This window comes from Astatotilapia calliptera, chromosome 15 (genome assembly GCF_964374335.1).
Source record: "Astatotilapia calliptera chromosome 15, fAstCal68.1, whole genome shotgun sequence".
In the NCBI taxonomy this organism is placed as follows: Eukaryota; Metazoa; Chordata; class Actinopteri; order Cichliformes; family Cichlidae; genus Astatotilapia; species Astatotilapia calliptera.
The window spans coordinates 27,680,077-27,704,044 of NC_137436.1; the positions used below are offsets into that span (position 1 = coordinate 27,680,077).

Consider the following 23,968-nt stretch of genomic DNA (forward strand, 5'->3'; position numbering starts at 1 on the left):
GATGTACACAACTTAAGTTAGCAGATGTTCCCTGAGTTGTCCTGGCTGATTTCATCCTCTACACTGGCAGTACACTGTTTGTTCTGTCTTTATATTAGACACTATACAACCATCATCAGCTAAAATTCATATGAATCTCTGCTACACTTGATGTAAGCTAACTGTGACCATGAAACCACAGCAACTGTGCACCAGTCACACACTGTTCTTTACTGTAAATCTTTCACAGTGCAGCAAACTAACCTGTTTATCCTGCAATAACCTGCAGAGGCTTTTCATGCAGCCTTTAAATAACATAGTTAGTCTTCCTCACTTTGTTTAGCAGCAGGTTTTACACTATAAAAAAACATAATGTCACATGTACAGATTTTAAAACATGAGGAATTACATTTGAGCTTTAAATGAGCAGTCCTTCCCTTTAAATCTAAGCTCTCTTCTTCATCTCCTGTCCTGTCTTTCTTATTTTTTCCATCTCTGAGTGAAGTTACCTCTTTCTATGGGTAGAACTTTGTGCCATCAGAAACTGAATTAAATAAGTTAAATTCGAATTTGAATTAGGGGAGACCGGGGATAGTTGTAACGTGGGTCAGTTGTAACACTTCCAATTTCTCCAATCAGGGCTAAGTTTCAAATGATGTGACTCATCCTGTGCATGCCCAATTCAGTTCTGCTATCACACGTGAAAAATCAGCACATTTTGTCAAACACAGACAATTTAACATGAAAAAAAGTAATTTGTATGCCAAAAAGTAAGTTTTTCTACTTTATTTCAATTTGTGATAGCATTATCTGCTTTGCAGTTAAACTCATCAAACTTAAATTATGTTATTTGTATGTCTATGGGGATATATTCTGTGTAAGTCTTTAGTGCTAATGTTTTAGCCGTTGGCTGTAATGTTAGCTAGTTCATGGCTATAGGAGTCTGGGTCAGTTGTAACAGCAACAGTCTGGGTTAGTTGTAACAATAATGCAGATGTTACAACTTGCCACACTATTACTTTAACTTATATTAAACAAGTTGGGGCAACGATATCAGCAGAGAGAGGTTCACTGGTCGCATTTGTATATGCGGTTAATGCCATTGGCAACACAATTCCTCCACTGTTTGTGTTCCCACACATACCGGTACATTATGCAGACCTCTGTGTCAGAGATGGACCAGTAGGAAGTACTGGTAGTGGAAATAAATCAGGATGGGTGCAAGAAACAGATTCCCTCATCTTTCTGAAGCACATTGCAAACCACACCAAGGTAAGCCATGATAAAAAGTAATGGAATTGCGATGCTGGTGAACAACTACATTTTTTCAGCTTCATTGTTATGTTCAAAATTGGTGCAAGAGTTGTAGGTTATAATGCCCACTGAGCCAATGAGGCCAAACTCAAGGAAGACCAACCAAAATTAATGAAATATTCAGTTGCAGAAAATTCCATAATATGTCTTTTTTGGGGGGTTGGAATATGTTCAAAAGCTAGATTTCTGCATTCTGTCACACACACACAGCTACATAAATGGATGTAAGTGCATTCATGTGTTGAATAAACAAAGATTACATGTTAATGTTTTGTTAGTACCCTTATTTCATTGTGTTACATTTTACCCCAGGATGTGTTACAACTAACCCAGACTATGGGGTTAATTGTAACATTTCACTCTTTGTGTTTGAGACCATACCATGCAATGGGTAATTGTGCTGCAGAGAAAATAGCTGCATTATTTAATAGCAGAGACATGTAAATATTTTGCATTACATTTTGAATCCACTACCTTAAAAGAGCTTCAATTTACAGACAGAAATGTCAAAAATGTTACAACTATCCCCGGTCTCCCCTACTCAGATTGAATCTGAATTGTAACTTGAATAAATGCTTTTCAAAATTAAAATTAAAATGTTTTGAAATTTGAAAAATTTAAAATTAAAATGTTCATCATGTCAAATGACTACCGGATAAATTCTCAGGTTGGTAATAAATGTATTACATTTAAAAGAACAAGCGTCATGTTAACAAATGATAGCCGTACAGTAACTTTTATGCTTATTGTAGCTGTTAGCTAAAAACGCTAATTTAGCGTGATCGACTGTTTCCAGTTGAATTCCAAAGTTGTCATCTTGTACCCTCTCAGAGCCCTGTAGGCTTGCAGAGACTCCTACAGTAGGGAAATGTACAAAAGAATGTCCAACCATTGTATTTTAGGTTTATATATGTGTTACACTGCATCCAAACTCTTTAGCTAACTCAATAACTTTAGCTACAGTGAATAGTTGGTCAAATTCTTTAGTGCAGCATTACTGGATCACCTCTGTTTGAAGTGATATAATATGATATATAACTATGACTGAAACAGCAAACTTTGTAAAAAAAATAAACTAAACTAAACAAAAAACCAACAACAACACTTCTCATTCTCTAAACGTTTGGCCACAGCTGTAGATTACACTATCAGTGCTCGTTCACTCTTGTCAATAATTACATTTCTAAATTCTCTGTGCAGTTGGAGGTCAACAATATCTAATATGGGATGTAAGTCCCCAAAAAATGAATTCTGAAACTGAAATTGAATTGTAGAACTGAAACTGAATGCTGAGAAGTGAAAGTGAAATTATTCGGGAGCTACATTTTTAAATGATAAAATAGTTTCAAAGCAAATGAATTCATTTTCAAAATATAAAATTCAATTTCAATTTAGTGACGATCATTTTCAAACCAATACACTGAATTTCCAATTAAGCTAATTCAAATTCAGTTTTAAAAAAGCATTTATTCAAGTTACAATTCAGATTCAATCTGAGCAATTCAAATTCAAATTTAACTTATTCAAATTCAGTTTCTGATGGCACAAAGTTCTGCCCATATCTTGCTTTTCTCTCCCTGTGAAATACAGCAGCTGCAACACACTGTGAGACAAACTGCACACAGTTTGTGTGTTTGCTGATGTTTGGTGAGCTGATAGAAACGCTGCATTTCAGATTACCTGACACTTAAAAAACATTACACACAGTCTCAGTTACATGTGGTTGAGCTTCAGCGTCGGTTACAGACTCCTCTACAGTGACTCTGTTTGTCAGGGTCCTGGGTCTGAGCAACCCAGGATCCCTGAGCAGTTATGAATTATATGATTATTATTATATGTATTTTGGTGTTGCTGCTGCTCTTCTCCATGCTTGTAGATGTGAGTGTGTGTGTGTGTGTGTGTCTGCGGGTATGCTTGGAGGATGGAGCTCAGCCACCTGCAGGCCTGAGGGGTGTGGCCCTGCGGAAGGACTGGCCACACCCGAAGTCACACACCTGCTGCTGATCAGGCCTCGTCGGGGGAGCTACTTAGGAGAGAGTTGGAGCTCCCACCGACGCGGGATCATTTCCTTGAGACTCCACGTTAGTCGTCCCATTGAATTGAGTTAATGTGTGTAAGTGTATGCCCGCGGTTATTTGTGTCCTGACGGCTGCGTCTATTGTTTCCCGCAGGAGGAGCGTGGAAGGCACGAAGAGCAGCGAGCACCGGGGGGTGCTGACACGGGAGCGGAGAGCACAGAGACACGAACTATTCACGCAGAGACACGACACGGGAGTCTGGGAGAACACGGGGATTTATTGTTGTTTTTGTTCCACTCTGTAAATAAACACACTGTTTATACATAGAGCACCGCGCCTGGGTCCTCCTTTCCCCACATCCCCACGGTCTGTCAGCCAGACCGTGACACTGTTGTTCTCACAGGACTTTTAAACTGGAGACAGATTACAAGAACAAGAGAAAAAGTAACCAACACTCCATTTCCACCTTAGGGCCTAAAGCAGGATCAAAGTTCTCTTGGGCCTCTGTGCAATTCAGTTTTATTTATACAGCACCAAATCACAACAACAGTCACCTAAAGGTGCTTTATATTGTAAATTAAAGACCCTACAATAATACAGAGAAAACCCAACAATCAAATGACCCCCTATGAACAAGCACTTTGGTGAGAGTGGGAAAGAAAAACTTCCTTTTAACAGTAAGAAGAAACCAACTGATTGAGGGGAGGAAGACAGGATAAAGACATGCTGTGGAAGAGAGCCAGAGATTAATAACAAGTATGATTCAATGCAGAGAGGTCTATTAAGACACAATGAGTGAAGAAGAAACACCCACTGCATCATGGGAATCCCCCAGCAGCCTAGACCTATTGCAGCATAACTAAGGGAGGATTCAGGGTCATCTGATCCAGTCCTAACTATATGCTTTAGAAAAATGGAAAGTTTGAAGCCTAATCTTAAAATTAGAGATTTCTCGATTTAACAGGGAGCCAATGAAGGGAAGCCAATATAGGAGAAATCTGCTCTCTTTTTCTGGTCAATAATGTCAGTGTTATCTGAGTCCGGTCCACTAACACCGATATGAGCGTCCCTGTACTGAATGTGGGAAACTTCGGCTGGTCTATATTGTCTGATCTAATGACTGCATCAGAACTAAAGAAGCCATTTTCATAACTTTAGTTCAATGAGATCAAAAGTTTGTAGGCGAATAAAACTGTCCTTTGAAGAAAAAAAGGATAACTTTTAGTTTGAGAGAGCTGAGGCACGTACCACAGAAGACGGATGGAAGATGGATGACCTAGTAATACCTTTTCAAGATTGGGCAGACCTCCTACAGCAGTTGATATTTATTAAGAAGTGGTTAAAATGATGCATCCTCAGCCACTTCCAATAACACTTTTGAGTTATAACAATCAGTGTGAGAAGAGCATGGTGCTAATATCAGGCCCACGTTCACACTTGTGCACTCGCCTCACATTGTGGAAGCAGGACCATCTCCTCCCTGCGGGTTTGTTGGTTCATGGAGTCATTTTCATTTGATTTACCAGCCAAAATATTGGCATCCTTGTAACTCCCAGATCTCTTACTTACTTTACAAGAATTCATTCTGTTTTTTAACTAAGCCAGAAGACAATAAACTTTCCTCTGCTCAGTGAACATCAATGAACATCACTGTTAACAACCTGAAGCCTAGTCGGTTCAGCGGAGTCATTGGTGAATTTGAACTTGGTCAACATGTCAGAGCACAAGTTTGGCTGCCATGCTTCTCACCATAATTTAGATTTATTTACTAAAAGTGAAGCAGAAAAATAAAACCCCATCATCAAATCAATAAATCAATATAAAAGTAGAAATGTAACTACTTATATTTTATATAATACAAGTTTTCACAAACGACAGTTCAAATATCTGAACGATGTAAGGCGTTTCCAGGGTATTCAGTTACTTTTAAGAAACTGATGCACATTAAATTTCAACATTCAAATATACACGTTGGTTGTCAACCAATTGGAGGTCACTGTATTTTACAACCTGGGTGATGTCATCAGGAAGGAGGTGCCAGAGTAAAGCAGAGATTCTGGTGTTTCAGCATCTTTGTGTTGCTGGTAACCTTCATGACGTAGTTTACATTGAAGTTATTAGCTGCCATCATGATGTTACAGTCACATGCCATCCACACAGGAAGTGATTCGCAGTGGCATGGCGCCCAGCGACCACAAGTCAGTAAGATTCAGCAACTTCAAGCATCTGTGGGCAACAAAAAAAAGGACAACCCCCCCCCCCAAAAAAAAAAAACACAGGCAAGCGGCCGGGTCCTGAGATAATCTTTTCTTAGCTTTGATGTGTGGCAGTGACCATCAGTTTCAAAGCTTCCTGTGTGGACATAGCTGAAGCTCCATCTCAGCTCACATGCAGGGTTTCAGAAAAGTATGGATCCAACTCACGGAGGCCATCAATCAGGGATGAGCTGGCTTCTTCTCCTTTATTTCGCACCACATCGATCACATCCCGAGCTCGGTCAGCTCTGGGTTTGATTCTGGCTGAATCCATTTCTTCCATATTTATGATTCCCTGTTGGAACAGGCTGTCCAGCAGCTGGTTCAAAGTCGAATCCGACACTTGATCCACAAACTGCTTCCGAATGAAGAGCAAATGCTTGTCTGGTGGGAGGCTCTGCAGCCTCAACCGATTGTCTCTGGTCTGAACAACATCTGAGGGAATAGAGAAAATTTGTAGATTTCTTCATAGCAGAATAATCAGCTTCAAAAAATCGAGATAATCTCTGCTGGTAATTAATCAGCACTGAATGTCGCTGAGCTTCAGACACTCTGTCAGTAATAGCATGAATCACGTGGCTGGAGACAAATTCAAAATGAGGAGATACAATTTAATGAACACAGGACAGGAGGCCGAGCTGGAGGTGCTCAGGGCCTCAGTGAGAATGGAAACAAGTCCATCAGAGGGACAGCTGAGAGTCAGAGAGGTTGCGATGGTCTGAGCATGTGCAGAGGAGGGAGGGTGGAGAATGAAGATGAAACTGCAGGCAGAAGGAAGGAGTGAAGAAGGACATGCACAGGTTTAGAGGATGCTGGAATAGGAAGAGATGGTGGCAAATGATCCTAAACAGAACAGCCGAAAGAAGAAGAAGAGGAGAATGAAGGAGGAAGAAAACTTGCGGGTGATCCTTGGTCATTACTCAAAAGCTACCACGGACCACCGTTTCTCATCATTTCTGATCGAGTGTCAGGTGTAGTGATGTTACCGCTCAGATCAATGTCCCGCCTCCAGACATCTGTCTGCATTTGGTCCTTGACTGTTATCGATACTTCTTCAGTGTTTGCAGGAAGGCGGATCTCAAATGTTGGGTGGTAGTTTGGTCCAAAATCCAGGTGAAATTTTTCCTCCTGCAAACACAGTGCAAGTGTCTCCATCATATCCAGAGTCCTCTGATGGAAGCGTGTCAAAGGGCTCCACCACAGAGAGATGAATTACTCACCTCAGGCTGGATTCTACAGGCGACTGGACACAGAACTGTGTATATGCAATCTTTGAAGAATTCACAGTTGGAAGGCACCGGGATGTAGTCAGAATATCTGTGTTTCATCCTCACCTTAAAATATGACAAGTTTATTTCTAGAGTAATTTTAAATGACCTCATGATGAAATATACATGTGAAGAAAACTGCTCTTTAAGAGGCAGTGAAATTATAAAGAAAGAGTATAATTATAAAGTAAACCGACAATCTTCTCCCTCTGAACTGCACTGGATGCAGTGATAAGGAAACGTTCTTACTTTAAGACTAACAGTCTCTTTTCCATGTTTCACCCTCTTTGCAACTGATTTCCCACTAGGGATACCCAGCAACCTCTAACAAACATTCACCAACCAGTTGGGGAATACATAGTTTTCCTAATGACTGGAGATTGCAGGGGTCCCCGATCTTGGCTCTGTGACAGCGCAGAGATGCAGCAGTGGTTAGCCGAGAGACGTAAATCATCTGCCTCTGAGCTGTTGTGGTAACCCGGAGACAAAGATCCAGCTGTGGGACAGTTGTACGTATTCTGACCACCATTTTTAACATGATGTTTCTGAGAAACACTGTTTGTGTAATTTGTACATTTCGTTGTACAAAATATAAAAATACTACAATACCATGGAGCCTTAGCTGTCTTTGCCATTCCATGTAGCCATGATAGTAGTGAATTCAACACTATGAATAACAACAGTTTCAACAGTGAAACCCAAGCATGAAGCCACAAATGCTCAGTTCACCCATAAATGATGCTGAATTCGATGGTAAGGGGCAGAATGAGGTTTGAGTTTTCTTCCACTCAAATGTAACCTCCTCTAGAGCAGGTTAGTTCTTTATCATAAATTCCCATTGTAATGCACCCTAGTATTACTTAAACCACCTCATGAAGTACAACATCCATACAAGATATATAGTCCCAGTCGGTCTGGGACCTCCCCAAGATCCCCTGGAAGAGGTGGAAGATTCTTCTGAAGAGAAGGAAACCTGGAATAACTTGTATTTTCTGCTGTCTCTGAACCTGACTTGACCCAAGTAACAGAAGATGGACAAGCTCCGAGAAAGATAAAATTAATTAATACTGAAGGTAAAGGTATAACCTTTCCTAGATCTTTACCTCTTCCACTGGGATGTTGCTTGGCAAGAGAAACACATTGAGGTTTTGCTTCTGTGTTTTGGGGTTTGGCAGACGGAGGAACAACAAAACTTGGCCCAAAACTGGTTTCTCCTTGTTCCAAAACCTCCTTATTATGTCCCACACGAGTCCAAAGGAAGAGAGGTGAGGAAATTCCACAATCACATGAGTGTCTGTGATCTTTAGGGGCTTGAGGACGTTCATTTCCCCATCAGAGATGTGGACGACAGACAGACAGTTGGAAAGCAGATCTGTGAAAACAAAGAGCCAGCAGATATCTCTTCGACTCCCAAAACCTCATTACAATGACAGTGTGAATCTGATTTTACAAAGAAAACACTTCAAATGGTGTCCTGGGTCAGGCAATGGATCAAACCCCGTTGCAGAGACACAAGTGAGTCTCCTTCATTTCTACCAGGTAGGACCTCTGTGGGGAGAACACAGACTGATGTCCCTGTGTTGGTGTTCCTCCATCATCATAACAATGATGGTCCAGGATCAAAATCACTATTGACCATTCACATTGTCTGAGCATTCAGTTGACATTAGCTAAGAAGTTAGCTTATGCCATCAAATGCTGTCACTAACAAACTAGCAGAAGTAACCTAAATTTGGAAAAGGAAAACTAACTTGATAATACAAGTAATTATAAATATAAATTTTTCCTTCTACTTCCCAAAGCTACAACAACGCAACAACGTGATTGGTCAGCTGCAATGCCTATCCTGGGCAAACGTTCTTATCAACACCAACACAGAGATATCAGACAGACTACGGGGGAGAGGCTTCTGGAGAATATTTAAACGCACCACTTATGTGATATGTAGAGGTGACTGATTTTGCTTTTAAAAGTACACTGTGCATTTTAATCCAAGTATAGGCAGTTACTCTAGTAGAGCTGGAGATGGCCGTAGACGGCCTTAACCCAATAGCGGGACCAGTATCTTCTCCTTTGTGCAAAGAGGAATAGGACGAGCATTGCCAGAGCTACAAAATGACCTCCAGCAGGCCACTGGTGTTAAAGTCTCTGACCAGTGAGAAACATGGGGGCCTGAGGGACCGACATCCTCATTCAGCATGACGGTGGGTCAGTGACGGTCTGGGTAGGGACAACAAGTAAGGCTGCAGTGTGAGAGCAAAGTGGCTGTACCATGGGATGATATGGTACTATAAGGTCATTAAGATAAGATGAGGCCTGATTATTCAAGACCTTGAATGTGGGGAGCATGATTTTGAATTCTGGATTTAACAGGGAGCCAATGAAGGGAAGCCAATTTAGGAGAAAAATGCTCTCTTTCTAAGTCTACATTAACCAAGAGTCTCCTTTTGAGCTCTGACATTAACAGGGTCTCAGTGATCATTATGGCAGTCAGTAGGAAAATTTCTGCAGCCTGTAGGGGCATTAGCATCCCCACATGAGGAGTGCTTTGCTCACCATCCTTTGGTACACAGTGTGGTAGGTGGAGCTGACGGACTGCATCCTTTGAACTCTTAATGTTAAACAGTGGGCCTGCAGCCATCTTATTGGACTGCTGAAGGAGTTTCTCATCCCATTGGACGGTCTTGTACAGAAGCTCTGCCTGCTGACTGATATCAAACACGAGTCCAGTCAGAGTACACTGGAACACACCTTGACCAGGACACCTGAAACTGAAGCAATGCAGAGATGAGTGACCATGTTAAAACCTGCAAACAAACAGATATCTGCATATGAATAAATAAGGTCATATATAGTTTGTTCCTTTGTTATTATTTGCTTCCTACTTTTTTAGGTTATAACCCATTTGTTTAAAAATCTACCTGTGTTCCTGTTTCCAACCAGCTAGGTCTACAACTGTTAGCTAATTTATCTGCTATATTCCCTGATACAAACCATCTTGTGAATGAAAACTTAACTTTCAGTTTTTTAGTTGTTGGTGGAGTTTACAAGCTAACCAACCGATCTGCAGGCCTGTGTGACTGACACCTCTGACTCTGTCCTTAAAGCTACTGGAGTCACTCTTCCACGTTCAGGGTTACAGCTCCCAGTGCTCCTGTTACCTGGCCACCTGTTATCATTGTTTTCTGGGTTTTATTGTTTATCTTCAAGAAAAGAGATAAAGGAAAAAATATAATCCCAATAAAAAATCCTCTCTGTTTCCAGTCCTGTTGGTAAATTCATCGGAGAGATAACAAACTGCTAAGCCTCCCACACTTAAATACACGAAAGCACGTCTAGCTTTCAAATCAATGTTTATGTCATGGCTGTGTGCAGGCAGGCAGGAAAAGGACCCAATATGCAGACTCCTGGAGGCAGAACTTAAACTCAAGGACCCCTGCTTTATTGGAGGCATAAGTTGAAAACCGAAAAAAAACTAGAAGGGCTACAAACTGAAACAGAACCAAAACACACAGGCCAGAATGAGGGATGACGCGACACTGAATGGGAACACATGCAGACACTAAATACAAAGACGAGTTTGGGAGGAAGCAAAACAGAATATGTTGACCTTCAAAGTAAAACGGGAAACAGACTGGGCACAGAACTAAACCTAAGAACTAGACAGAAAAAAACCCTCAAAACTAGAATACAAAAACAGAACTCAGAATACAAGAAGTCATATACAAAGGAGAACTCATAGGATAACAACCGTGACAGTTTAACCCCAATAGAAGGAAACTGTGGAGACGGGAGGAGGAAGACATAGTCTGAGGTCTGATGAGCTTCAGATTTGTTACATGCAGACTTGTGCAGGATTACCTGTAAAAGATGTGTGCAGATTCACCGTACACCTCAGGTGTGAAACTGGACTGAAAGAAGTAACATTAGAGGTTTCAGGAACATATACTTGGAGAAGAAAGCTAGGTCGTGAATCACATCAACAATATGTACCTGAAAGGGTACAAAACTGTCAAAAAATTACAAATTAGTATTTGCTGGGAATGAGTACAAAGCTTGGATACAGCACAAAGTTCTCATATGAAATGATGAATCCGTTTCTGTACTGACAGTTTGTTGTACAAAGAGTTGAAAAAGTACCAGCCTACAACAGATATTTGTTAAATCTGTGTTTTAGAGTCCTTAAATATCTGGAAACTCACCTCGATCATCTTTGTGTTATCCTCTGACAAACCAGGCTGTGTGTCTGCTTTTACACTGGAAACACCTAAAGACAAAAGATCAGCAGCAGACGTCAGTAGGTTTGGGCAATTTGAACCTGGCTTGTTAACATTTTTGAAAACTTTCCAGCAAAATACTTCTAAGTCTGAGTACTCACAGGAAGCTTTAATCATCGTGAACCCTTCAATCCTACAGAGACAAACAATAGTAACTGTTTCTGTAGATCCAGTTTATGGGTTAGTCTGCCCCCTTGGACATCATACAAAGAGTACATCCTTTCTTTGCTGTATACTGGTGTATTAAGCTGTAACTAACCAGAATGAGCTAAACTTTCAACTGAAGTAAGTTATGACATAATCTAGTCTCAGGTTCAGTTTTACTGCATTTAATAATTTGATACCTGTGTGAAGGTTTTTCGGTCAGCTGTCTTTTTCTGGCATCCTGACGTGGATATGGGAACAAAATCAGCAAGAAACTCTACACAATAAGTAAGTGTTTCTATAACAGGAAGAGACCAGTGATACTCAACTGCACACAGAGACACTGAAGAACCAAATGACCAAAATCCAAATCCAGGATACAGAGTTTCAGTGAATGTGGTGTTAAAGGTGTGGAGGTGGATCAGAGTGTCAGGGGAGACACTGTAGAAGGACAGAGTGCCAGCAGGACAGTCCACATACACCCCTACTCTGTGAGAGACTGAGGAGGAGGAGGAGGAGGAGGAGATCGTAGTTCCTCTGTCATTGTGCCACACAGAATAACAACCATCATCAGAGCAGTTCAAACTCCACGACTGGTCATTCCATCCAAACACACAGTCTTTACTGAATCCCCTCCTTCCGATTCCTCTGTAACTCAATGAAATAAAAATGTCTCCACTCCACTCCACCTCCCAGTAACAGCGACCAGTCAGACCATTTCTACACAGCAGCTGAGTGCACCATTCGAATCTGTCTGGATGATCCGGATACAGTTTATCGCCTTCCATGTATGTCACCTTCCTGTTTCTATCAGACAGTTTGAGGTTTCTGTACGCTGTGTTTGTGTCGATGTTGAGTTCACAGAAATCTGAGTGAAAGTATAATACAGCTGCAGTTATTGATCCATCATCTGTTCATTGAAGATGGTTGAATGTGTGCTGCTTTGTTTTCATGAATCACATGAAAAACACACTTACACTTCCTCAGGCCTGGTATCAACCATTGGACTCCAGCAGGCTCCACCCTGAAAGGAGGAGGAGCACAGCTTGTTGCAGCATGCACACATGGACATTGTGTTGAAATAATAAACTTAAATTAAAGTTGAATCTAAGATGAATGTCATGTTAGTTTGGTTTTTTTTAATTCCATCTTAGACTAAATTAAGTTTTGCAATATTTTCAACAACTGGACAGGTACACTTAAGTAAAGTATCTCTAAAATATTGTGCTGTGGTCGCTCCTTTCCAGGACAAACTGACAATTAACCTTCAGGAATGATTTATTCTGCCTTTCATAACATCACTTGGGCTCGGGAGGTAAAACGGGTTGTCAACTAATCAGATGGCTCATGAAGACTTTGGTTCAGGACCTGAGGAAAGGACAGGTTCACTTAGGACTCTACATACTTGAGAGTGTCCAGTCTCCAGCATGGATCCTTCAGTCCAGCTGACAGCACCGTCGTTCCTGAGGCGCCTGGATGGTTGTAGCTCAGGTCCAGCTCTCTCAAATGGGAGGGGTTGGAGCTCAGAGCTGAGGCCAGAGAACAACAGCCTTTCTCTGTGATCAGACACCCTGATAGACTACAGAGACACAACACACTCACTGCATCATGGGTTTCTTGTTTTAATGTGTCAGAAGTTACTTTGAAAAATACTTATGGTGTGTTTTATTAATACAAACACTTAAATCAAAGCACATTACTGGTCCGCGTGTGGGGTTGCATTAGCAGGCAGCAAACTGTTTAAAACCACAGACACGTTTTAAAGAGCAGCGCACCGGCATACATTTGACTCCCATCTCCATTATTTCTGTTTGGTTTTGTGGTTAACTGAACTGCAGGAGCTTGTTGGTAGTTGTTCACAGTTGTTTCCATTTCTTGAACAGTAAAGAGGGATAATTGTGAGGTTCATGAAGCTAGAATAAAATCAATAATCATTGCCGTCTACAGGAACGGAACAGTCCTGCTCCTTGGCATTATTTAACTCCTTTTGAATGTTGGTGAGGTACTGAGATAAACTGCTACTTCACTGGCTGTGCCTTGTCAGTGTAAGATGGAAACTTAAATAATAGAGTGAATGCTAGCAATAGGTAAATCAGCCGCGATGATTCTCCTTGAAGATGAGCCAGATTTGAGCTTGGTGGCCAGTTTCGTAATCAAATTCCAAGGCAATCAAATAGTAATATAATTGTCCTGGGCAGACTGTGGCTCAGGAAGCAGCTTACTACCAGTCAGAGGGTCACTGGTTTGCTCCGTGCTTCTCAATCTCAAAGTATCTTTGGACAAGGTACTGAGCCCATCCATCAAAATTAAAGTGTGTCAATGCAAGTGTTAAACAATGTTTGTGTGACTGGGTGATAGAAGTGAGTAACAGATGTTAGGTGTGGCTGTGTGCAGGCAGGAATAGGACCCAAGGTGCAGACTCCGGAGACAGACGTGAACTCAAAAAGGCTTTAATTTGGTACTCAAAAATATAACATAACTGAAAAAACTCAAAACAAATTTAAACTAGAGAAATGACAGAACACACAGCTAAGAAAACGGTAGATCGCGACACAGACACTAAGAAACACAGGGCTTAAATACACAGAGGGAGCAATCAGGAAATGAGTAACAGGAGGGAAACACAGCTGGGGCAAATCAGAACTGACGAGACCAAAGAAGCGTAAACTGAACACACTGAGAAAAGACGGAGACCTTCAAAGTAAAACAGGAAACACATAACACAGACTGAACAAAGACACAGACTCACATGCAGGCACTACAGAGGGAACAGAGACGTGGGAACAGGGCAGACACAAACACTGACTGAACACGGGGATAAAGGAACTTAAGATACACATAGACGCGAACTAGACAAGGGGATGCAGGTGATAGGGGAGACAGAGCAACTAAAGAAGACAGAGACCTAAGCCATAAGACAGAACTCAAAGAAACCAAAAACTAGACAGTATAAATAATATCATAAACTCAAAAACCCTGGGTCGACGACCCAGGCATCCTAACAGTACCCCCTCCCCTTAAGGGCTGGCTTCCAGACAGCCCAAACCAAAACATCAAAAACAAAAAAACAAAAACAACCCAACCAGGGTGGGCGGCGGGGGAAACAGGATGGAGGGCTCGAAACAAAACAAGGAGCCAAACCAAAAAAAGAAAGAACAAACAACGGAGCCTGGAAAGCAACAGAAGAAAACACAGGAACAAAGTCCAAAACAACAGCACCAAGGCCCAGGCATAGTCCAAAAGCAAACAAACAAAAGAGCTCACGAAAAGCGCAGAGGCCCAGGCAATAGTCTCAAAAAAGTTCAGGGGGCCGGCCCGGAGGCTGACAGCACGATAGTCCAAACCCGGGCAGTTCAGGGGGGCGGCCCGGAGGCTGATGGTCCAAGAGCCCAGAAAACAGTTCAGGAGGCCGGCCAGGCGGGAGGCACCGACGGCGACGGAGCAGATCAGGAGGCCGGCCGGGCGGGAGGCACCGACGGCGACGTAGTTCAGGGGGCCGTCCATGACGGCAATGACGTCCAGTCATCGGCCGGACAGGACGTGCAGGACGTGCAGGCCGTGCAGGACGAGCAGGACGTGCAGGACGAGCAGGACGTGCAGGACGTGTAGGCCGGGCAGGCGGAGCTACAGAGGCTGAGGTCGGATCAGGGAGAGCTGCAGACTCGGGGGCCGGACCAGGCGGAGCTGCAGACTCGGGGGCCGGACCAGGCGAAGCTGCAGACTCGAGGGCCGGACCAGACGGAGCTGCAGACTCGGAGGCCGGACCAGGCGGTGGAGCCGGTGGTGGCTGAACGGCCTCGCCAGAACCATCAGCAGACACTAGGACGTGCTGGCTGGGTCCTCCCGGACCCCCAGCTGACGAGGCACGAGGCTGAACGGGCCCCTCGGACCCTCCAGCGGAGACAGGTGGCTGAAGCGGTTCCTTGGACCCTCCAGCGGAGACAGGTGGCTGAACGGGCCCCTCGGACCCTCCAGCGGAGACAGGTGGCTGAACGGGCCCCTCGGACCCTCCAGCGGAGACAGGTGGCTGAACGGGCCCCTCGGACCCTCCAGCAGAGTCAGGTGGCTGAACGGGCCCCTCGGACCCTCCAGCAGAGACAGGAGGCTGAACTGGCCCCTCGGATCCTCCAGCAGGAAGAGACGGGTGAAGCGATTCCTCGGACCCTCCAGCGGAGACGGGTGGCTGAAGCGGTTCCTCGGACCCTCCAGCGGAGACGGGTGGCTGAAGCGGTTCCTCGGACCCTCCAGCGGAGACAGGAGGCTGAACGGGCCCCTCGGACCCTCCAGCGGAGACAGGAGGCTGAACGGGCCCCTCGGACCCTCCAGCGGAGACAGGTGGCTGAACGGGCCCCTCGGACCCTCCAGCGGAGACAGGTGGCTGAGCAGGTGACTGAGCCGATAGGTGAGCTAATGTCTGAGCTATGGAGAGAAGTTTAAGTTGTATTGACTGTTGTAACGATGGCAGTAATGGCGGGTGAGGTGGTGGATTAGCAGACGGTTGGACTAGGTTGTCTGAGCCTATGGATCCTACAGAAAACTGCTGGACGGGCTCACCTGAGCCTCCAGCGAGGTCAGAAACAGGTGCAAGTACCTGCCGGACACCAGCCACTCCCACCCGAGGAGAAGGTACGGGTGCAGGAGCTAACTGGTTCCCGGTCATCCTCACCCTGGGAGCCGGGACAGGCACAGTCAACGGCTGGGCAGCTGCAGTCCCCACCCGAGGAGCTGGTACGGGTGCAGCGACAGGCAGAGGCTCAGCCAGCCTAGACACCTGAGCAGGGACCAGCTGGACCTCAGCTTCCCTCACCTGAAGCACTGAAACAGGTGCAGGGGAATGCTGGGCCTGAGCTGCCCTGGGAGCAGGAACACAATGGTGCGAAGGAGCAGGCTCAGCAAACACAGACTCTTCTAAAATGTTTTTTAACTTCCTACCACCACCACGTCTAACAGTCTTAATATTCTCAGTCTTAGCAGTGTTCATATGATTGTTAGTCTCCAGCTCCGAGGAACGACAGCAATCACAACTCACCACCGGGAGTTGCTCCGCAGAAAAAGAGTGGTGACGGTGTGAGCGTCGCCTCCTCCGGGAAGTGGGAGGTGGCGAACTGGGCTGCGAACCCTCCAAAGGACCGGGCTGCGATGAGGAAGCAGAGAGTTTGTGAAGCTCAGAACGCGGCAGACCCAAAAACAGAGCGAAGGACTGCAGCGGAGTGAGTCTAACGTCCGGTGTCACATAATCTCTCTTCCTCCGCCGCTTAACTCTCTTGTCGGACTGGTAATCCAGGGGTGAAGGCGGAGGTGTAGCGACTGGAGAGAAGGAGCACGTGCTCAACCTGATCGCCCGAGGCATAGACACTGGCTCGGCCGTAGCCATTTGGAGGCTGCGGGGCCCTCCCAAAGCCAAACGTGACCCATAGAAGGGTGACTGGAGCTCCTGGGCATGCTCAGCTTCCTCCCTCACGATCTCCTTGAGGAAGGCAGAAACTGCGGGTCGCTGATACCACACGGAGTCTGCTGGGTCCATGTTCTGGTCGCGATCTTCTGTTAGGTGTGGCTGTGTGCAGGCAGGAATAGGACCCAAGGTGCAGACTCCGGAGACAGACGTGAACTCAAAAAGACTTTAATTTGGTACTCAAAAATATAACATAACTGAAAAAACTCAAAACAAACTTAAACCAGAGGAATGACAGAACACACAGCTAAGAAAACGGTAGATCGCGACACAGACACTAAGAAACACAGGGCTTAAATACACAGAGGGAGCAATCAGGAAATGAGTAACAGGAGGGAAACACAGCTGGGGCAAATCAGAACTGACGAGACCAAAGAAGCGTAACCTGAACACACTGAGAAAAGACGGAGACCTTCAAAGTAAAACAGGAAACACATAACACAGACTGAACAAAGACACAGACTCACATGCAGGCACTACAGAGGGAACAGAGACGTGGGAACAGGGCAGACACAAACACTGACTGAACACGGGGATATAGGAACTTAAGATACACATAGACGCGAACTAGACAAGGGGATGCAGGTGATAGGGGAGACAGAGCAACTAAAGAAGACAGAGACCTAAGCCATAAGACAGAACTCAAAGAAACCAAAAACTAGACAGTATAAATAATATCATAAACTCAAAAACCCTGGGTCGACGACCCAGGCATCCTAACAACAGATTAAGGAGGCAGATCTTAGTTCATCCCTCTAGCCCGTGTGATATGAGACCCAGCTGAGATCTGGTGATATGTTAACTTTAAAAACTGCTTTGACAGCATCAATCCTTTCAGATTGCAGTAAGTTTGGCGCATGACCAAAATACATGAGTGTGAGCTGTTATTTGAATGCCACACTTTCTCCAGCATGAGCCGGGATTATTTAGGTTCATCTTTGATTTTTGGAGTTCTGAAAAAGCTTAATATTATAGTCCACTTAAACTCCCTCGATGTGTATGAATTTGTAGTAAAATTAGCTTCAATGCATATTACCTCTACTTACTTTAAAAAAAATAACAGTTTCTTCCTCCCAACTCTGCTTAATAGCTACAAGATTATGCTGGTTCATGGACACAAAAATGTCATATAAAGTACTTATTTTCTATCCTCCTGTCACAGCTGGTGTGACAGGCAGGATGGTGTGTTTAGAGGTGTGGTGCAAAGCACAGGAATGGGAGAAAAATGAAGTATAACAAAAAGTGAGCCTTTATTTGGGCTAATGTCAAAACAAAAACATGGCAAACTAGAGAAAAACTAAAAATAAAACATGAAAAATGTGCCATGAACATGGCCTGCAGAGGAACATGAAAAACTATAACGTGAGATAATCAGAACATGAACAGGAGCTGGAGGGAAAACCTGAGACATGAAGAGCCGAGACTCACAGAAGCATGTAGCGAGACAAACAGATGACCCGAGACTGAACAGAGGAAGACAGAGGACTTAAATACACAGAAGGGTAATGAGGGAAGTAGAAAAACCTGGGGAAACACAGCTGACACAAATGAACATGACACCACAGGGGAAGCAAAACTAAACACACTGAACATGGAAACACAAACCTGCCAATTAGGACATTGAACATACAGACATGAAATACCTGAGGAGACACGGAACACAGGGAGACACTAAAGCAGTGGCATAACTCAAAGTAAAACACAGGACAAGACAGATTATACAGAGCACAGAAAAAGACTCATAAATCAGTAGACATAGAAGAAACGAAAACTAGAATAAAAAGTCACCGCTGCGGGGGTAAGTGTTTCTTGCACATATTCTATTGCCTTTACAGGTCTTGGAACTCTTTATCTTCATCTCCATTTTTAATATGGAGCCTCGCCGGGTACAGTCACTCAAGTTAGTATTCATGGACCCAGATTACTCTGCAAGGCTCCTCACTACAGTAGCCATATTGCTCTGACTATCCATCAAGCAGTGCAGCTTCATAGCTTACCAAAGATGTGCTAAAACATTTTTGACCGATTTTTGAGCACTGTGTACCACATAAAATCGGTTCGAGGTCAGTAAGCACAACGGGTATTCATACATAAGGCGCACTGGATTATATGGTGCACTGTCGATTTTTGTGAAAATGTAACAACTTTAGGTCCATCTTATAGTGCAGAAAAATACTGTACATCATGTCTGTTTTAAGATGTGCAATGTGTATTGACCTGAGAGTTTCCAGTTTACAGTGTGGACTTGCCAGACCAGCAGACAGAAACTTTATTCCTGAATCCTGTAGGTCGTTGTTACTCAGGTTCAGCTCTCTCAGGCTGCAGGACTCCGTGTCAAGAGCCGAGGACAAAGCTTGACAGCTTCTCTCTGAGAGGTTACACCCACCCAGCCTAAATTGAAAATGAAAATGTTCAGGGGGTTTTTCAATTCCATATCTAAACAGTTAAAGCAACAATGTTGAGGTGTGTCTCTACACACTTACAGAGATTTGTTGGAAGTTTTTACCCATGGCAACAACCTCAGAAAAGTCTTCTCTGAAGCAGTGTGTTTCTTCAGGTCAAACACCTCCAGGTCTTCTGAAAATAAGAGTTGATCCTAGATCTATTCAATTCAATTTTATTTATGTAGCGCCAAATCACAACGAATGTCGCCTCAAGGCGCTTTATATTGTACAGTAGATACAGAGAAAAGCCCAACAATAATATGACCCCCTATGAGCAAGCACTTTGGCGACAGTGGGAAGGAAAAATGGTAAATGGCTTGTATTTGTATAGCACTTTACTAGTCCCTAAGGACCCCAAAGAGCTTTACATATCCAGTCATCCACCCATTCACACACACATTCACACACTGGTGATGGCAAGCTACATACACAGCCACCCTGGGGCGCACTGACAGAGGTGAGGCTGCCGGACACTGGCGCCACCAGGCACTCAGACCACCACCAGTAGGCAATGGGTGAAGTGTCTTGCCCAAGGACCAACGACCGAGACTGTCGGAGCCAGGGCTCAAACCAGCAACCTTCCAATTACAAGGCGAACTCCCAACTCTTTAGCCACGATTGCCCCAAACTCCCTTTTAACAGGAAGAAACCTCCAGCAGAACCAGGCTCAGGGAGGGGTGGCCATCTGCTGCGACCGGTTGGGGTGAGAGAAGGAAAACAGGACAAAGACATGCTGTGGAAGAGAGACAGAGATTAATAACAGATATGATTCAATGCAGAGAGGTAACACATAGTGAGCGAGAAAGGTGACTGGAAAGGAAAAACTCAATGCATCATGGGAATCCCCGGCAGCCTACGTCTATTGCAGCATAACTAAGGGAGGATTCAGGGTCACCCCTAACTATATGCTTTAGCAAAAAGGAAAGTTTTAAGCCTGATATTGAAAGTAGGGATAGTGTCTGTCTCCCGAATACAAACTGGAAGCTGGTTCCACAGAAGAGAGGCCTGAAAACTGAAGGCTCTCCCTCCCATTCTAATTTTAAATACTCAAGGTTCTTCAAGGTTCTTCAAGGTTCTTTATTATTTGTCACATGCATAGCAATACAAGTATAACACACAGTGAAATGTAGCCTGACACGCTCCTCGACATGTGCAAAAATTGGGGGGGGGGGGGGGGGGTGTAGAGGAAGAACATTATATATATATATATATATATATATATATATATATATATATATATATATATATATATATATATATGCACACAGACGGCTGTTAAGTCCCAGATCCCTCAGCTTTGTGAACAGTCTGCTGGGCACTATTGTGTTAAACGCTGAACTGTAATCAACAAACAGCATTCGCACATAGTTACCCTGTTTCTTGTCCACGTGGCTGAGAGTGGTGTGTAGGACGTGGGCGATGGCATCCTCTGTGGATCTGTTGGATCTGTAGGCGAACTGCAGCGGATCTGTGGTGTCTGGGATGGCGGAGGAGATGATGTTCTTCAGCAGCCTCTCAAACACCTTCATTACTACCGAGGTCAGTGCAACTGGCCGGTAATCGTTCAGGGATGAGGGTTTGCTGTTCTTGGGCACAGGGATGATGGTGGATCTTTTGAAGCATGTGGGGACCACAGACTTCGCCAGGGACTCGTTGAAGATGTAAGTGAACACACCTGCTAGCTGGTCAGCACAGCAGCGCAGCAGACGGCCGGTGATGCCGTCTGGCCCCGCCGCTTTCCTTGTGTTCACTCTCCTCAGTGCCGCTCGGACGTCATGCTCCGCGATGCTGGTCACCGGTCTCTCACTGATGACGTCACTGTCCTCGGTAGTCAGGCGGTAGATAGCATTAGCCGCCTGGCTAACCTCGAAACGGGCGTAGAACCGATTCAGCTCGTTGGTGAATGCAGAGTCGGCGTTGATCGGCGCAGTGTCCCTGGCTTTGTAGTCCGTAATGGTGCGTAGTCCGTGCCACATACTCCGTGTGTCGCCCTGGTGGAAGCAGGACTCCACACGTTCCCGGTACCTGCGTTTGGCATCTCTCACCGTGCGCCGCACGCCGTATGAGGCCGCTTTGTAGGCGCTCATATCGCCAGTGGCGAGACCCGCGTTGTAGGAGGCGGTCCTGGCGTTTACTGCAGTGCGGATCGATCTGTCCATCCACGGTTTCTGGTTTGGGAATGTGGTGACTCTCACAGTGGGGATAATCTCCTCTGCTAGCATATTGACGAAGCATACTGCTACTTCCGTAAACTTGTTGATGTCGACTGCGCATGTTCTGAACATGTCCCAGTCTACGTCGTTGAGTGCGTCCTGTAGCGTAGCTTCTGATTGGGCAGTCCACCGTTTTACTTCCTTCGTGGTCACGTCTTCCCTCCGTATGCTTTGTTTATACTGGGGAATGAGGAAGATGGCGTTGTGGTCAGACTTCCCAAAAGCCGGGTGTGAGACAGCTTTGTAGCCCTGCTTGTATGGCGTGTAGCAGTGATCCAAAATCCGATCCCCTCTCGTTGGACACGAGACATGCTGGTAAAAGTTTGGCATGACTTGTCTGAGGTTCGCTTTGTTAAAGTCTCCTGCTACAATGAGGGCTGCGCCCGGGTCCTTGTTTTGAAGCGAGCTCAGCACATCATGTAATTCGGACAAAGCCATACCTGTGTCCGCTTGGGGTGGGATGTAGACCGCCGTGGCGATGACTGAGGTGAACTCACGGGGCAGATAGAAAGGGCGGCACTTAATGCTCAGGAACTCCAGATGTGGCGAGCAGCCGCTGGAGAGAGTAGAAATGCTCCTGGCATCACACCACTTTCTGTTTACCATGAAACACACTCCTCCACCTTTGGTTTTGTTCGACTCTGCCATTCTGTCCGCGCGGAGCACAAAGAATGAATCCGACGGAGTTACGGCCTGGTCCGGCACGGTGGGGGACAGCCATGTCTCCGTGAAGCACAGAATGTTGCAGTCCCTCATGTCACGTTGGAAGGTGACCCTTGCTCTTAGATCATCGAGCTTGTTCTCCATGGATAGTACATTGGCCAGTAGGATACTGGGCAGTGGTGCGCGATGCGCCTGCTGTCTCAGTCTGTTCCTAATACCAGCGCGTTTTCCCCGGCGCTTCTTTGTTCTGCGCCTCGGATGAGCGGCCCGTCCTTTGTTGTTCTCCGCGCCGCGTAGAATCTCTGGCGGCCAGGAAGGGTCAGGTTTAAAAGTGTCCAAGATTAGATGTGCAACCTTGGCACCGATGTTTACAAGTGATCCGCTGTCGTATACTATAAGACTAGAGGATTTTGGGATGTAAACCAGAGCAAAAAATAAGTAAAAAACAAGAAAAGTGGATAGTCGGAGCAGAGCGGTCAGGAAGGCGTCTGGACGTGGCCGCGCCATCTTTTTCTTTTTTTTTTACTCTAGGAACAACAAGTAGGCCTGCAGTGCGAGAGTGAAGTGCTCTAATAGGGTGATATGGTACTACAAGGTCATTAAGATAAGATGGGGCCTGATTATTTCAGACCTTGTATGTGAGGAGCATGATTTTAAATTCAGTTCTGGCTTTAACAGGAAGCGATTGAAGGGAAGCCAAAACAGGAGAAATATGCTCGCTCTTTCAAGTCCCTGTCAGTACTCTTGCTGCAGCATTTTGGATTAACTGAAGGCTTTTCAGCAAGATTTTTGGACATCCTCATAATAATAAATTGCAGTAGTCCAGCCTGGAAGTAATAAATGCATGAACTAGTTTTTCAGCATCACTCTGAGACAGGATATTTCTAACTTTAGAGATGTTGCGCAAATGGAAGAAAGCAGTCTTACATATTTGTTTAATATGTGCGTTGAAGAACATATCCTGGTCAAAAATGACTCCAAGGTTCCTCACAGCGTTACTGGAGGCCAAAGTAATGGCATCCAGAGTAAGAATCTGGTTAGATACCATATTTCTAAGATTTTCAGGGCCAAGTACAATAACCTCAGTTTTATCTGAATTAACAAGAAAGTTGGCGGCCATCAAGGTCTTAATGTCTTTAAGACATTCCTGCAGTTTAACTAATTGGTGTGTGTTATCTGGCTTCATGGATAGATAGAGCTGGGTGTCATCTGCATAGTAGTGAAAATGTATGCTATGTCTTCCAATGATACTGCCTAAGGTAAGCATGTATAATGTAAACAGAATTGGTCCTAGCACCAAACCCTGTGGAACACCATAATTGACCTTAGTGGGTGAAGAGGACTCTCCATTTACATGTACACTGTAAAATATAATATTGTGTTTAATTAAAAATATTAAATAGGCTGAACTCAGTTTTTATCAATTTGTTATTAGAACTAGATTTAAATAAGTTACCAGTACTTTTTATGCAAAAACACTATAAACTCAATTTATTTGAGTTGTCTTAACTTAGAAAAACTAAGTAAGATGGAAGTTTTGCTTCTCAGGGCGGAAGGATGAAAGATGTGTTTTGAAAATGCCATGTCACTACCGTCCTCCTCCCTCGCGGATCAGTCTGCATGTTCATGGTGGCAGTATTTGTTATGGAATATGTTGATTAAACCTGGAAAAGCGTCAGCTCAAGATATTATTATTGTCATTGCTATGGATCTTTACCTGATACACTGACTTGGTGAGTAAATGTTTACTCTTATTCAAACTGATTTTGTGGCTTCTCTTACTTTAGCACCAGGTTTATAATCTTGCTAGCTAGTTAGTGTTAGTGTTTGTTTTGTGCCCAAATCATTTTGCACATCATTAGAATGAAAGTTATTGGCCATGTTTGCATAGCCCTTTTTAAAATTATGCTTTCATGACATTATTGTGTGTTGGGTGGTAGT

General features: G+C 44.4%; 2 protein-coding genes across 3 annotated transcripts in view; one reads left to right on the forward strand and one right to left on the reverse strand.

Moving 5' to 3' along the window:
- Nucleotides 1-4,241, forward strand: part of LOC113037477 (tumor necrosis factor alpha-induced protein 2-like) — a 79,219-nt gene extending 74,978 nt beyond the window's left edge. For both annotated transcript variants that reach the window (XM_080289496.1, XM_080289495.1), the window contains 2 exons: nucleotides 3,170-3,374; nucleotides 3,465-4,241. In XM_080289496.1, the coding sequence (XP_080145622.1) occupies nucleotides 3,170-3,374; nucleotides 3,465-3,638 (379 nt within the window). In that variant the 3' untranslated portion in view covers nucleotides 3,639-4,241. The remainder of the gene's footprint in view (nucleotides 1-3,169; nucleotides 3,375-3,464) is intronic.
- On the reverse strand, nucleotides 3,569-23,655 carry LOC113037623 (uncharacterized). The gene is made up of 15 exons (XM_026194893.2): nucleotides 23,620-23,655; nucleotides 19,191-19,303; nucleotides 18,925-19,098; nucleotides 12,661-12,834; nucleotides 12,233-12,279; nucleotides 11,585-12,123; nucleotides 11,456-11,496; nucleotides 11,213-11,244; nucleotides 11,037-11,101; nucleotides 10,696-10,745; nucleotides 9,391-9,605; nucleotides 7,938-8,206; nucleotides 6,787-6,900; nucleotides 6,553-6,694; nucleotides 3,569-6,001 (listed from the first exon to the last, which is right to left on the reverse strand). The coding sequence occupies exons 1-15, from the start codon at nucleotides 23,653-23,655 to the stop codon at nucleotides 5,691-5,693; spliced, it is 2,322 nt and encodes a 773-aa protein (XP_026050678.2). The 3' UTR covers nucleotides 3,569-5,690.
- Between the last annotated feature and the right edge of the window lie 313 nt (nucleotides 23,656-23,968).